Genomic DNA, 13,923 nt, shown 5'->3' on the forward strand with positions numbered 1-13,923 from the left:
ACAAACATTTCTCCACCAAGAACCCTAGGCACTTTTTGCATGCACACAGGCACCTCGGGGGATGTGAGGAGGCATTCAAGACCTGGAAAGACGTCTACTGTAATCTTTAAAAGCACAGCCTCTGGTGCAACTATTAAAATGCTGGGTTTCTAAAGCAAATATTTTTTTAATGGCGTGCAGAACTGCAGTTATCCTGCGCTGCGAACAGAACAGCATTCTTGATCTGCCAGCCCCCGGAAACCTTCCTGTAACTTTTTCACAGCTTGCTAAGAAACAGAAAGCTGACCAGCTTCCAGCTGGGACTCTAAATGAAATCCATATCAGCAAAATTAAAAATCAAGGTAGAAAACTCCTAGCAAGGACAAGGATTGTTTTCCTCCAAATCTTTTCTCAATCAGATAGGGGGCATCCGTGAAAGCTACTTCCCTTCAGCAGTCAAAAGTTTCCAAAAACACTTCTTCCAGATAAACACTTTAGGCTCCCAACTGCCTAACAGTTTGTTTCTGGGGTTTCAGAAAGCTTTCATTTCAACAAACTGCAAAGCGCTGGCATATTAAATGTATAATCATTAAAATATGACTTATGGGGTGAATGGTGAGCCCATAATCCAAACTGCAGACATTAAACCCCAACCTATAAAGATTAGCACAGAATTAATACTGTTGCATTCAGACTGAAATCTAAACATGTTCGCCATAAATATTTCTGAAGGAGATGAAAAACAATTAGCATAAATACCAAAGAAGGGCAAGAACACCTGTTCTTTTTCAGGGCGATAAGCATTTTATTGTTCTCTATTTAAAATGTAATGACCTGTGTAATTACAGTAATATTACATTGTTATGTAGGGGCTTGGAATGTCACACTTTGCAAAGTGTTGTCAAAACAATCAGGGGTGAAGGTGGGGGGTGGGAGGACAGCGGGGAAGGACCACCATTAACCCTTCACACTCCGAGGTCTAAATCTTTTGTATTAGAAAGGATTATGTTGTTTGAGCGAGGAGAAAACATCCATTTTTCACCGGGCAGAAAAAGAAGTTGCTGCCCAGCTAAATAAAACCCCAATGAATAGGGCCCTCTTGGTCTCCTTTAAATGCTGGATTCCAAGTTCAAAAATGAATTCAAGATGCTGCTTATTTATTTGTTCAGCCTAGTAGCAAATAGCGTCAGCTGAAAAGCAAAGAACTTTGGATCAAAGATGCAAAAGCTCTAATAATCAAGTCCTTAAAAAGAATTTCAAGCCTAACTGGAATTTCGGCCACCATATTCCATATTCTCATTTGGCAGCAAGGAAAAAGAAATGCAAAACTACTTTTCCAATCAACTTTAAAATGGTAACAGTATTCTTATCTTTAGTATACAATTGTTACCACGATTCTAATATTTGCCGGGTCTATCACCTCCCATCTACTTAACCAGACCTCTCTCCTTAATGCTTTTTTGTATTCGAATCTGTCTTTTTAAAAGCCGGTCCTATTACTGTATCAAAGACTACATTAATGTTATGCAGAAATCTTTGTCGTTTTAAAATAAAATTATTACTATCAAGCTTTATGGCGTCTTCAGCAATTAAAGCATTATTCTTGAGATAATGTATTATTCATCATAAGCTCATTTAATGATACTCCTTAATTCTTTACGTTCTTCAGTAGAAAAGCAGGAATCGGGAATCCAAAGAGTTTGCTTTTTAAAGGATGCGACTGCTTACAGGTACACTCATAAGTAACAGTAAATGTAGCAAGAAAATACCACCACCAAGGAGGGTAGGGAAAAGAACACAGCATATAGCTAATTTGTCTTTACACCTTGCGCTCAGAAACATTCTATGAAGCACTAAGAATTTCAGATGAGCATGAAAAGACTGCTATCTTGCCTATAGGTTCCTTCCGCAGCTGTATCAAATCTGGAATTGCAAGCCGGCCCTCTGATCGAAGACGTCAGGAGTGACACAAAACAGCCTCTCATCCTCATTTCCACTGCTCTGCTTACCGACTTAAATAAATAACTTTAATTTTAGAGCACACAAACTAACACAGGTAACCGATAGGAAGAAGGAAGGGTGGGTGCACAAAGATGCCTGTTGGTGTTTGAGACGCAAATACTAAAACTGCCTCCTGAGTTCAGAAACGTCTTCTCAGACTCAATCTGATGTCACAGCACCAGGCCACCCGCTATGTCCACAATTAAAATAACTAGACGCTGTGTATTCCTACAATGCCCACAAAGGGGGACGGGTTGTTGGGAGCCTTCCTTTTCACACCGGGAAATCATTTATTTGCCTTTAACAATTTCCCTGTTTCCTAATTACAGCACAACACAACTGTTGGAGTTTCAGGACAGAGTAGGTAGGGCAAGACTGCCACCAGTCACAGCCAGGGAATTTGCAAAGAGTCAAGAGGGCCAGCAAGCCTGCCATCAAAGCTCAATATTCAGATGGCCTTTCAGATGGCTAAGTGGATTTTAAAATAATACCAGAGAGGCTTCCATCATAGGGGGAGGGGAGGTGAGTAAGAAATTCTCAGGGTTACTTTGGAATGTCGTTTGGTCGGGTTGGTTATTACACAAACTCTCCCATTCTGAGCCGAGTACTCCCGGCTCAAGATGCCCACAAGCTCCCAAGAAAAATACAACGTAACTGGACTACGTTTCCCCTACAGCTGCAACCCCACAGCCCGGCTCCTGCAGCCTGGAAGAGCTGGCCCAGCGAGAGGAGGTCGGGCTGAAACGCTCTCCCAGCTTCCCAAGCATGCAGAAGCCTGGGCGCAGGGGAGGGAGGTGGGGTGGGTAGGAATAATTATTTCTCTTTCCTAGCCATAAAATATGACCGGTCTAGCATGCCCTTGCCATTTTTGCCAGGGCCCAAAAAACAAGTCAAACCTGATAGTTAATATTTTAATGCTTAAAAACACTTGTAGATCTGATCGACTCCCGTCCGGCGAGCCCTCGGCCATTAGCACCGAGTCCACGGCTGCTGAACAGTGGGTACACTATTTCAAACTGCTATCTCGAGTTACCGACAAAAAAAAAAGGTAGCGTGTGTAAATAAGAGGAAGGGGGAATCAAACCAGAGAAGGTGTAAAATGACAATCCCGAGAAGCCTGGCACAAACGTTTAGAGATTCGTAATCCAGGCTTTAGAGAGGAGGGTGGGATGGGGGGAGGGGGTTCAGGGCAAGGGCAAGGGGCAGAGGCCGGTCGGGGAAGGGGGTGAGCCTTATTAACATATATCAGGGGTGGGCGCAGGACTCCCGCTGAGGGAAGGGACCCCCCAGAGCCTGCACCCTGTGCCGCCCTGGGGCCCCCAAAGTTGGGTGGCCCGCGATCTGCAGCCCACAGCCCACTCCCTTTAAGGAGAGGCGCCTTCGGCCTCCCTCACCCCTGGACACCCTTGGGCCTCGCACGCCCTGGTCTCAGGCACCCGAGGGCCCATCGAGGGCCTTCTCGGAAGCTGGCGAGCGCAGACCCCGCGATACACCCCCAGGCACCAAAATTTCCTAGAAATACATCGAGTCCGGTTGGAGGAGGCCATCCTGGCTGCACACAAACCAAGAACAGCGGCCACGGGGGCCTCTCCACCCCGCGCGGGCCGGGAGAGCCCGCAGCCAGCGCGCCGGGCAGCCGAGCCCGCCACCGCGCCCCAGGGCGCTCGCGGCCCTGTGGGGTTGCCCCAGAAAAGGAAGCCCAGAGCCCCCAAGTTTGCAGTGGGACCAGTCTGGGAAGCGTGACCTTCCAGGGGAAAAGGCGAGGAGGGCTGAGAGCCAGTCATCGCCACTAGAAAGCTAAACAAATAACCAGCCGAAAGAGAAAGCTGAGGCGCTTCTCCAAGGCCCCGGGCTCCGCGCGCCCGCCAGTTCCCAAGTCCAACGCCCGGAGGACAATCCACTCCCTACCCCGCGCCTCGGGCGCAGCCCAGTCACTCAGTCCCCGGCAGCAGCAGCCAAGGGGTTAACCGGGGAAAGCCCAAGACGCCACAAGAGGGAAGGAAGGGAGAGGGAGAAAAGAAAGAGCCACACAGTCATCTTCCCAGGGTGAAGAAACAAACACCACACCAAAGGGGGCGGGGGGAATCAGAGCGCAAAAAAAAGTTCTTCTGACTTCCCCCCCCCCCGCCAACAAAGCCCTGCTTGGAAAGAAAGGTCTCCCCAACATCACGAGGCAACAAACTGAAAGCAAGAACATGGCGAAGTGCAAACAAATCCAGTCCACAAAAGGCAGAAAAGTTTGGAGAGTTTCGGGCTGCCTGGGCCACGAGCGGGGGAGGGGAGGCGGGGAGGGGAGGAGGCGGGGAGGGGGAGGGCAAGCGAGGAGGAGGGAGGGGGCAGGGCAGGGGCCGCATGCAGGGCCGGGAGGGCGGCGAGGGCGGGCGGGCAGCGGGCGGGGGCCGGGCGCGGAGGCACTTACGGTTCGGGCGGTGGGCGAGAGCGATCCGTTGGGGAGGTAGGGGCTCGTCAGGTCGGGGATCATGATGAAGGGGTAGCCGGGATACGGTGGCCCCTTAAAGAGCCCTCCATCTTGCCTCTTGGCCGCTAACATGGCGGGGCGGCGAAGGGACGGCGGCGGCCGCGCGGAGCGGGAGAGAGCGAAGAGAAACTTTTTAGAAAGTGTCCCAAGTGGCCAGGCGCCCCGGCCGGGCCGGCGCATGGCCGGGCCGAACGGGGCGCGGGGCCGGGGCGCGCGGGGCGGCGGGCCCGGGGGGCAGCTCCCGGCGGCTGCCGGGCGCGCGGGGCGTACTCACCTTCTTCCAAACTTTCCCGGGATTTATCTCGGAAACTTTCGGAGCGAGGCGGAGGCCGTCTTTCCGCCTTCCCGGAGGGGTGGAGGTGGGGAGGGCGAGGGGCAAACGCCACGCAGAGGGGGGAGAAGGGGGAAAAAAGAGCCAGCGGGGTGAGGGGGTTTGAGGGGGGAGAGAAAAACAGGGTTACAAGTTTTTGCAATGGTGGCACCACACGGACACGCCGCCCGCCCGGCCCCGCGGCGCCCCACCGCCGCCCCCCAACCCCGACTTCTCCCCTTTAAGCAACATTTGCCAAGCCCAGGAAATAGATTAAAAACCCCACCGGCCCGAGGGGCTTTTCCTACCTCGGAATCGGAGGAGCTGTTTTGATTCGTTTCTGATTCATTGACTAGAGACGATTTGACATCAGCTAAATCCCTCTCTGCCGAGGAGTTTTCGGAGCTCTTCTCCTCCTGCTCGCCCTCGTCTTTGAAGGAAATCAGTTCGTCGTTGGCGCCTAGGTCATCTCCTCCACCGCCGTTCAGCTGCGGCATTTTTTTCACCCACCAGCAGCAATTTTGGAAGAAAAATGAAGGAGGAAGAAAAACCAAAAAAAAAAAAAAAAAACCCAAAAAGTTTTGCCCCCCCAAAAAAAAATAATGCAAGAAAAAGACGAGTCCAAGGTGAACTTTTTTCTGCTTTGGGGTCTTTTTCTCCTGGGGAGGGGAAAGAGGGAGGAGGGGAGGGGAAGGGGGGGAGATCTTCTGCACGCGTGAGTTTGGGTTTCTTTTTTCTCTCGTTCCCAAGGATCCGATCAATGTGCAAAAAAATAATAAATAAAAAAGGGGGGTAAAAAAACACACCAACAACAACAAGAAGTCAGATATAAAGAGCAAAGGGGGGGGAAGCCGAAGATACAGGAGGAGCTCGTGCCGCTCGGATTTGAGTGAGTTGAAGTTAGACTGAGAGCTTTTCAGTTCAAAGGCGGCGCTGATTGACAGATAGAAAAGGGGGATCGAAATCCGGAGGAACGGAGTAGTCTGGGAGCGGAGATTATTGACAGGGCGAGAGGAACACACTCGCTTAATGAGATGCCGGGGGGCGGGGCCAGTTCGGTGACGTCTGCATAAATAAACAGCCGGGGTGGGCGGGGCGGGGGAGGCTAACAATGATCCTTTCGGGCGCCGGGAGAGGGAGGAGGGAGAGGAGGAGGAGGAGGAGAGGGGCGGGGGAGGTGGGGGGAGAGAGACGGAGGGAGGAGTGCGCAGGGGGAGAGGCCTGCGCTGAGTGTGTGCGAGCCCGGGAGTCTGGGCGAGGGAACGGGGACTCGCTCCGGGAGGGGGTAGGCTTCAGAAAGACAATGCGGAGTACGAGAGGAGGGAAAGGGGGTGGCGACCGAGTCAGGAATCCGAGCTGAGGAAGGCGGAAGGAAAGCCCACTTGGGGGGCGGGGATGGGGAGAGGCCCAGAAAAAGTACACTTCAGAAATATTAGAAATAAGCCTTAAGGAAGGGGAAAAGAAGGAGAGGAGAGTATTGCGAAGAAGAGGTGGGGGGGTGCTTAGTGGTTAGGCCAGCAGTGAAATCAGCCACCCTTGGGCGGGATGTAACAGAAGTGGTCAAAAAGAGAGATCAACCCTCCACTTTCAGAGAGCTTGGGGAAGTGGAGGGCTGGGCAAAGTTCCTGGTCATCTGCAGTGAAAGAAACTATTAACCCACGAGGTCTTCCCTCCCCTTTTTGTTTATTAATAGTGAATCATTTCACTAAATCTTAAGCCTCACTAGAATAAATATGCCAAGATGACTTTTTATCCAAAAAACAATCAAATACTGTAGTGTTTGTCAGAGGCATTAAAAATATCCTTAAGGAAAAATACATGATTCTTTTCAATGTAGAGCGTTGTCTTTTTTTTTTTTTTTTCTTAAACTGACGTTGGAGGTGGTAGGAAATGAACTAGAATTCAAAGTCCTTTCTGACTTTGGAGGTGAAAAGTTTGGGCGTTAACACAGCCAGGGAAAATAAAACTGAAAGTTTACCAACCCCTGGGATCAGTGGTGCTGGAGTCTTTCTGGAAGGGGGGTGTGAAATGAAATCCCTGAAAGACTGACCAAATAATCAAGATGTAGATGGCTCTGGCAGGAAATTGCTAACCCCATTGATGCCGGAAGACCTCAGGGAGGAGATGGAAAACTTGAGGTTTGAGGCAGGTATTTGTTGATTTTTAGGCTCTCTCCTGGGGAGCAGATTGATTTGCTACAAAATGGGGAAGAAAATTATGTTAAAGGGGAAAAGGCCTGGGTCCCAAAACACGGTGTACCTGGAAAATGGAGCAAGAACGCTCATTTTCTTGCAAATATCCAATGAGAAGTGGACTGGAATCTACAACATGAAAGGGGATAAAAAGAACCAGAAAAAAAGAAATCAGTAAAAATTAGCAAATTGCCTGTTAGGAACAGTGTTGGTCTAGAGTCCATGATGTACTAAATTATTTCACCCATCCCTAAAAAACATCTCACCTGCTTTTCAGCTGGCCCATCAGCACCTAAGCTTTCCAAACGAAAGTAGATTTACCATGTAATATTTAGAGAGTTTGGGTTTTCAGCAAAACTGTTTTATACGCTAAGGTCTCAGAAATAAGACTCCTAAAAATAATGATACCAAGATTGACAAGGCCAATGAATTCCCCTGCACTGGAAAAAGATGTGTAACCATATTTGCACACTAAAGAGTAAGATGCAGGCAAAATTAAAATGTGGTGGGGGGGGTTGGGGGGTGGCTACAGAGGAAAATCACTGTAACTCCCAACTTTAATATTAATCAGAAAATCAGAAATAGAGTGAGAAGGAGCCTGAAAAGAAGTAAAACAAATGTGTACATTTAATCAGACAGGATTGCATAGGATACAAAGCACAGGGCTAATTAGTCTCAGCAGGTAGGACTAACCTTCAGACTTCATAAATAAATAAGGCGGGCACAGTTTCTAAGAGGGTGAGTAGAGACAGAAAGGATTATTTCAAGACACCAAGTAAAAACATGAAGAATGAAATGCTTCACTGTTAAATCCATGTACAAATGGATTTAACAGTTTTCTTTTTTGAGGTCTTTTCACTTGGTTGCCTTCAGATTTACACATGTAGCGAATGACCATAGCTCTTCACGCTTGCTAATCGTCACCTGTATACTCAGTGTACAGCATAGACTTTCCTAAGGCCTGTTTTAAGGTCTTATTTGCTTAAACTGGAACGCATTTATAGTAACTCAATTCTAGGGTAATTTCTTTGTCCTGTACAGTGGCATTTTTATTTTAATCTAATCTTGATGTGAATTAAGTTGGATAATGAGGACTTCTATGTCCTTTATAGGACTTACCTGGATAGTAAAAGCTCATAAATATACTGAATTAAAATTTTAAAGAGTCTACCTGTTGTTTTTAATGTCCTGGTCTGCATTTTTATCATGTGTAAACACCAAGGGTTTTTCTTCCAATGATTAGTATCCATTCCGGCATATCTTTATATTTCTCATTCAAAGGAAACTCTTGAATCCTTCCTCCTTTAAATCTCTGATTTAATTAAGCAATTAAAAGTTATTCCATGATAGCACACATGCCACATTCAATCTCACTGCTTTGTGTCATAAAAAGGCTTGGGGAGACTAGCAAGATCTCAGAAGGTCAATTACCCCTGAGTCTCTGAAAGGGCTTCAGGTGATGCCAGGATAGGGGAGAAACGGTGGAGGGTGTGAAACTGAAATTGGCGAAAAGCAAGGTAATATAATATTAAAAAAAAAAAAAGTCAGATTGGCCCACAACGTGGACATGTAATTTGTAGATTTGGTGTGAAATGTTAAACAACAGTTGGCTTGGGTCCAGGTGTTGAGGCTACTTCTCTCTATAGGTGCTGATGACTGACTCCTGGTTAGTAGGACCAAGAGTTCTTCCCCAAAGGCCGGGGTTCTAAACACAGGGAGGAAACCAGACCAGTCCTGACTTGAGCCTGAGCCTAGCAGTTTTGCATATTGGGGGTTGGGCAGATTGGAGGAGAAGCTGTGACCTCTTCCCTCCCAGGTCCTGGACTATAAGGAGACTGTCCCTTAGCACCCCCTCCTTCTCCTCCTCCTCATCCACTGCCCTTCTGCTGTTTCTCGTCTCTGTTTTCTCCTTCCCTTCAGCCATCCCTGTGTTGATAGTAGTAATCTGCATTTAACCTCAAAAATTAAGAGACTAGGTTATCTCTCTCATGGGCACTTCCTACTTCATTCTTCTTGGGGAGCGTAAAAAGAAAGTTTCGGTTTATATAAATCACTTTTTGGGCATCAGTTCCCTTTGAGGAGGAGGAATTGTGGCGAATTAGTAGGTCCCCTCTGAAATGTGGGACCGCGCTTGATGAGATGACAGAAACTGGCCGGCCATTGGCCTTGTTACCTATGGCCCCTTAGTCATATCTCACCTGACAGGTGAGGTGGTTGGACTGGATATCTTCTTAGGTCCTTTCTAACATTCAGAGAGTCCATGATTCCATATTTTCAGCCCACACCCCAGTTATGCTAAGAGGCTCACTGGCACACCAGCAAAAGGGACAAACTCTATTGGAAGTTTAGCTTTAGAATTTAGGAAAAACAAGGATAGTCTGCTTAGAGTCACCAGAAGTAGAGAAAACATGTTGACAACCATATTCAGCTCCCCCAATCACTTAGCAAGATTCTACTAAATTATCCTCGACAGGGTTGTGTACATGCGTGCACGTGTGTGTGTGTGTGTGTGTGTGTTCATGTTCTGTGTGATTTTTCTTTAAAGATCCAAGCTCCAAGATGGATGATCTGTTACCCACTGTGTTGGACTTATCTATGCAGGGAGTGTACTGACTGAGGGAAGCCAAAAAAAGAATCTGAAAACATAAGGAAGCTATAAAATGGGGAAATGTTTAGAAGCCAAAGTCCTGATTCCACTGTGAGATTTTCTGTTTGCTTTTTGTTCTGCGTGGGTGATGGTTCCTTATTTGGATCTTGAGGAAAGCTACTCCCTTAGCCAACATAGGAACACTAAAAATTGGACACCTGAGAGTTTTCAGCTTTAGCAGGAGGAAGGGGTAGGCAAAAAGGGCCCCCTTCCCAGACATCCTTTTATTTTCCCCCAGTGATTCTGTCAAGGGATGTGGAAAGGCACACACCCTCTTCTTGGAACCCTGAGGAACACTGTTCTGTTCTGGCATTTTTCTGAAGTGCCTGGCTTGATCACCTTGCTTCAGCTAATGACAGGTCCAGGCAATAAAGTGACAATAATGCCTGATGATCCAAGGGTTAATCGGGAGATGTATGCATTTGTACAAGGTTTTGTACAAGGTTTCGTCACCTGCCTTCTTAGCTGTTCACTACCGCTATAGGCATTTGTGACAGCAGCAGCCTTTCGAAAGACATCAGTCCTCCATAAACACACCTTTCTTATTGACAAGATGTCTTTTAACCCTAATAGTAATGGAAGAAGGCCAATAAATGAAACATTTACTGCATAACTTGCCTTATTTTGGGGTGGTGTACATTTCCTTTCTAGCCGTCTCTAGAAGATGTTTTCAGCCTAATTTGCTCCCTAGAAATTTCGCTTGCTACAGTTATACGTCTATGACGTTTTATTGCCTGAAGCCAAGTCTGCATAAGAACTTTCTTAAGATATACTTATCCTAATGCCAGGCTACAGGAACCAGGCTGCTTTATGCTGAATTATTTGTGCTACCGGATATACAGGGCAGAGACTTCCCAAGAGTCATTGCCATAGGGTAGGTCTAAATGTTTCTGAGAAGGGAAGGAAAAGGCAGGAAAAAGGTGAAAGAAGTTTCATCTAGGTTGATTTGTAGAAGTCTTTAGAATTAATAATTGCGGGTGTATTTAACATATTAAAATGCCCGAGGTTTTCTTTGCTTTCCTTTAAAAAAAAAAAAAAAGCTTCAGTGACCCCATCCTTTTTCAGAGAACATCCTTACCTGCTCAAACCCACTGTTATGTTCAAAAATGTCATGGATATCAAAGCACCTTCCACAAAAACATGGGCACTTTAACTTGAGGCAAACATGATGTCCACCAACATTGAGCAATCACATAAGGTGGTTTACATCTGTTCAAGGGACAGAGCAGGTGAAATTTCAGGGGAGGACATACCATTGTTTCCCCTGTAATTTATCTAGGTGTGGGCTGACACACCTGCTTCTGGCCAAAAGCATCATGGGACAGAGCAGGTGAAGGATCTAAGGAGACTCCCATATCCACAGTGTGAAGATTTCAGGCTTGGTTCCCCCCCAGGAATCCAAAGCAGCTTTGAGCCCCAGTCTTTCCTTGAGGAAGGACTAAATCTATGTTGATCAAATCACTTGAGACTGAATTAGAATCAGCTCCCCGCTGCCTTGCAAAAATCCCAATTGCTTCTGTAAATTCCAATGATATTCGTGGATTATATTTCCTAATGAAACACTCATTTGGACAGGAAAGGGAAGAAAGATAAATGATGAGTTTCAGGGTCCAGAGTGAGTTTGGGTCGCAGTACAGACAACAGCCTGCAGCATGGGTGCAGCAACAAGGAGGGAGGCTTCCAGTGGACTGTCTGCTGTGTCTTGGTAGCCTGAGGGCACGCTGTAAATACCTAGAGCATGAGGGAAGGCATTAATTGTTATTTCTTAAAGGTTCCAGGATGCCAAGAGTGAGAGATTATAATGACCCCAAAACCCCATAAGAAGCACAGCTGCCCCTCCCAGCAACACTGCCCTTGGAAACGTGATCTTTCTCTATGCATGGTACCCAGACACTGATTCTCCCATGCTTTCTCAAGACAGCCCAGGTTCCTGATGGTTTGTGTACGGAAAAAGCAAGTACATTCCTTACTCCAACCCAGCAAAGGGCTCTGCCCCTGTGGAAACTCAAGTCCTGGGTAGAGAAGAACCAGCAGAGGCCCCGCCCACTCCCCTTCTCAGTCCTACCAGTGTTCACCAGGGGCTGGAGTGATGGTGTCTAGGTGCCTATGAGACCCTCCTAACCCCACCAGGCCCTGCCGCCCACCCCCATCACCCAACAGCAAAGGTGGTAACTATCTGGAAGCCAGATGGGGCCTTCCTAAAGGAAGGATCTGATACTGATGTCTTGTAATCTTTTCTTCTCTAAAGGACCCTCACATACCCCTCTGTAGAAGCATCATCTTTCTAATGCGCTCTTCTGGCTGTTCATGTTATTTTATTGCTGGCTGCAAAACACCGTTTAAAAAAAAGTATAATTGTTCATTAAAGTATTTGAAAGGATGAAGGATGTGTTCCTTCGAAAATATCAACAGCACTTTTTTCCCTAGATGATAGAAGTGGGGGTAATTTTTACTTGCATTTGTATACTTTTCTATACTATCTGGTTTTGTTTGGTCTTAAAAGCCAGGCATGGATTATTTGCATCATCATCAGAAAGAAAATGCTTTTCTTTCTATTTTAAGAAATAAATGCTTTGGTTTTCCTCCTCCTTCTCATAGCCATCCCTCCTCCCCCAAATTGGGGGTAAAAAGGTACCTGTTGCTACGTTGCAAGTGACATATCATTTTTAAAGCTCTGTTTGCCGAATTTTTCTCTACTTGAATTTCAGAGCACATGGATGACAAAGGATTCCATTTCACTCCTTTAATTTAAAAATAAATAATGAGCCCCACCCACCCAAAATAAGCTCCGAGATCCGCATGCAGATTTCACAGAGGCAGCATCCTCTGTCCTTTAAGGATATTGTCCTTCTACAAAGCCCTTTCTTAAACATTGCTCCACCTGCTACTCACAATACCTTGTGAGGTAGAGGGGACAAATATAATTATCCCCATTTTATAGGGAAGGAAACCGAGGCTCCCAGAGGTCCATCGCAGAGCTGGCAATGACCAGGCCAAGACTGGAAGTCAAGTTTCCCGATTCCATGTCCAGGTCTTCTTTTGCTACTGGTTCCTGGGTCAACCCAGCAACAGAATCACTCTCACCAATTTTCTGTGCTATTCTGGTGGTAAAAAGAAGATCTTGGCAAAAACATAATTAATTTCTTCTAAAGCAAAACTCACACCTGTCCTTCAGCTACCTTGTCAAATAGAGGACATTTCTCCTCAAGTCTCATCCATTCCTCTCTCACTTGCTTCTTCTGGATGCCTAGGGCTGTCTCCCCAATTTACCTCCTTCCTTATACCACCCCCCAAAAAGTGCCACAGTTTCTTAACCTCCGTGCTATTGACATTTGGGACTGAATAATTCCTTGTTGTGCAGGGCTGTCCTTGTGTTGTTGGACATTGAGTAGCATCTGTGATCTACACACTAGTTGACAGTGGAACCCCTCCCCATGTCATCACAGGAAAAAATGTCTCCAGAAATTGCCACATGTCCCTTTTTGCAAATTGTAAGGGACCAAAATCACCCCCAGTGGAGAACCAGTGCTCTATAGCAAATCACTTCTCTGAAAGGAGTCTGGTAAACTCACTCACTTTAGTAAGTCAGTTCTCTAACTGATGTGGGGGGGAGCCCACATCCCCTCTCCTTCCAGCCAACCGGGAGCTGTATCAGAATGGCCAGGGGAGTTGTTTCAAACTGTGCCACCTCCACTCCCTGGTGAGAACCTATGCCCTGCACTAAAGGGCATCTTAGTCTCACCAGAAGGGTTCAAATTTTGGCTCTGCTATGTATGAATGTGTGACATGGGGCCAATGCATAAATTATTCTGCCTCTACTTACTCATCTATGAAATGGGGACATAACATCTATGTCTGAGTGTTATCTTGAGGATTCAATGAAATAACAGGTACAATTGCCTTGATCACAGAGGCTTTCAATAGAGCAGATTTCCTTTCCTGCCTCCCCTCTCCAGATGGAAATGGAGTGCCAGGATTTAGCACGGTCCTGGCTCCACGGGAGGGCTCAGTACATCTTAGCTCTTATCACTGTTATTTTATCTCTCCTGGTTACTCCTCTCAAGAGTGGCTGCACTGTAAAAAGGAAAGATGCCTAAACTCAAAGCAAACATCTGGAATGGTGACTTTCAAGCACCAAAGACAGGCCGGGCAGTTACAGCAAAAGCTCTTTAGGATCTCTTTGTGGTGCTGTCCGTCAGGAGAGGGCCACCCCCACCGCGAGAGGGTCCCCTACCACCCTTCTCTCCCTGCCCCTTGGGCAAATCCCTCCCACTCAGTGAGGGAGAGCAGCACGACAGATTTCAAAAGCCCCCAA

The 13,923-nt window shown here is 46.9% G+C and overlaps 1 protein-coding gene across 37 annotated transcripts in view; it reads right to left on the reverse strand.

The window, feature by feature from the left end:
* TCF7L2 (transcription factor 7 like 2) overlaps positions 1-5,783 on the reverse strand; it is a 190,632-nt gene extending 184,849 nt beyond the window's left edge. For 13 of the 37 annotated variants that reach the window (XM_074373607.1, XM_074373608.1, XM_074373606.1 and 10 more), the window contains exons 1-3: positions 5,078-5,780; positions 4,734-4,800; positions 4,400-4,524 (exon numbers count right to left, since the gene is read on the reverse strand). In XM_074373607.1, the coding sequence (XP_074229708.1) occupies positions 4,400-4,524; positions 4,734-4,800; positions 5,078-5,266 (381 nt within the window). In that variant the 5' untranslated portion in view covers positions 5,267-5,780. Of the gene's footprint in view, positions 1-4,399; positions 4,525-4,733; positions 4,801-5,077 lie in introns of all 37 variants that reach the window. The other 24 variants (XM_074373617.1, XM_074373618.1, XM_074373614.1 and 21 more) reach the window with 6 other exon arrangements.
* Positions 5,784-13,923: the final 8,140 nt, after the last annotated feature.

Source organism: Camelus bactrianus, chromosome 11 (assembly GCF_048773025.1).
Source record: "Camelus bactrianus isolate YW-2024 breed Bactrian camel chromosome 11, ASM4877302v1, whole genome shotgun sequence".
NCBI classification, from domain to species: domain Eukaryota; kingdom Metazoa; phylum Chordata; class Mammalia; order Artiodactyla; family Camelidae; genus Camelus; species Camelus bactrianus.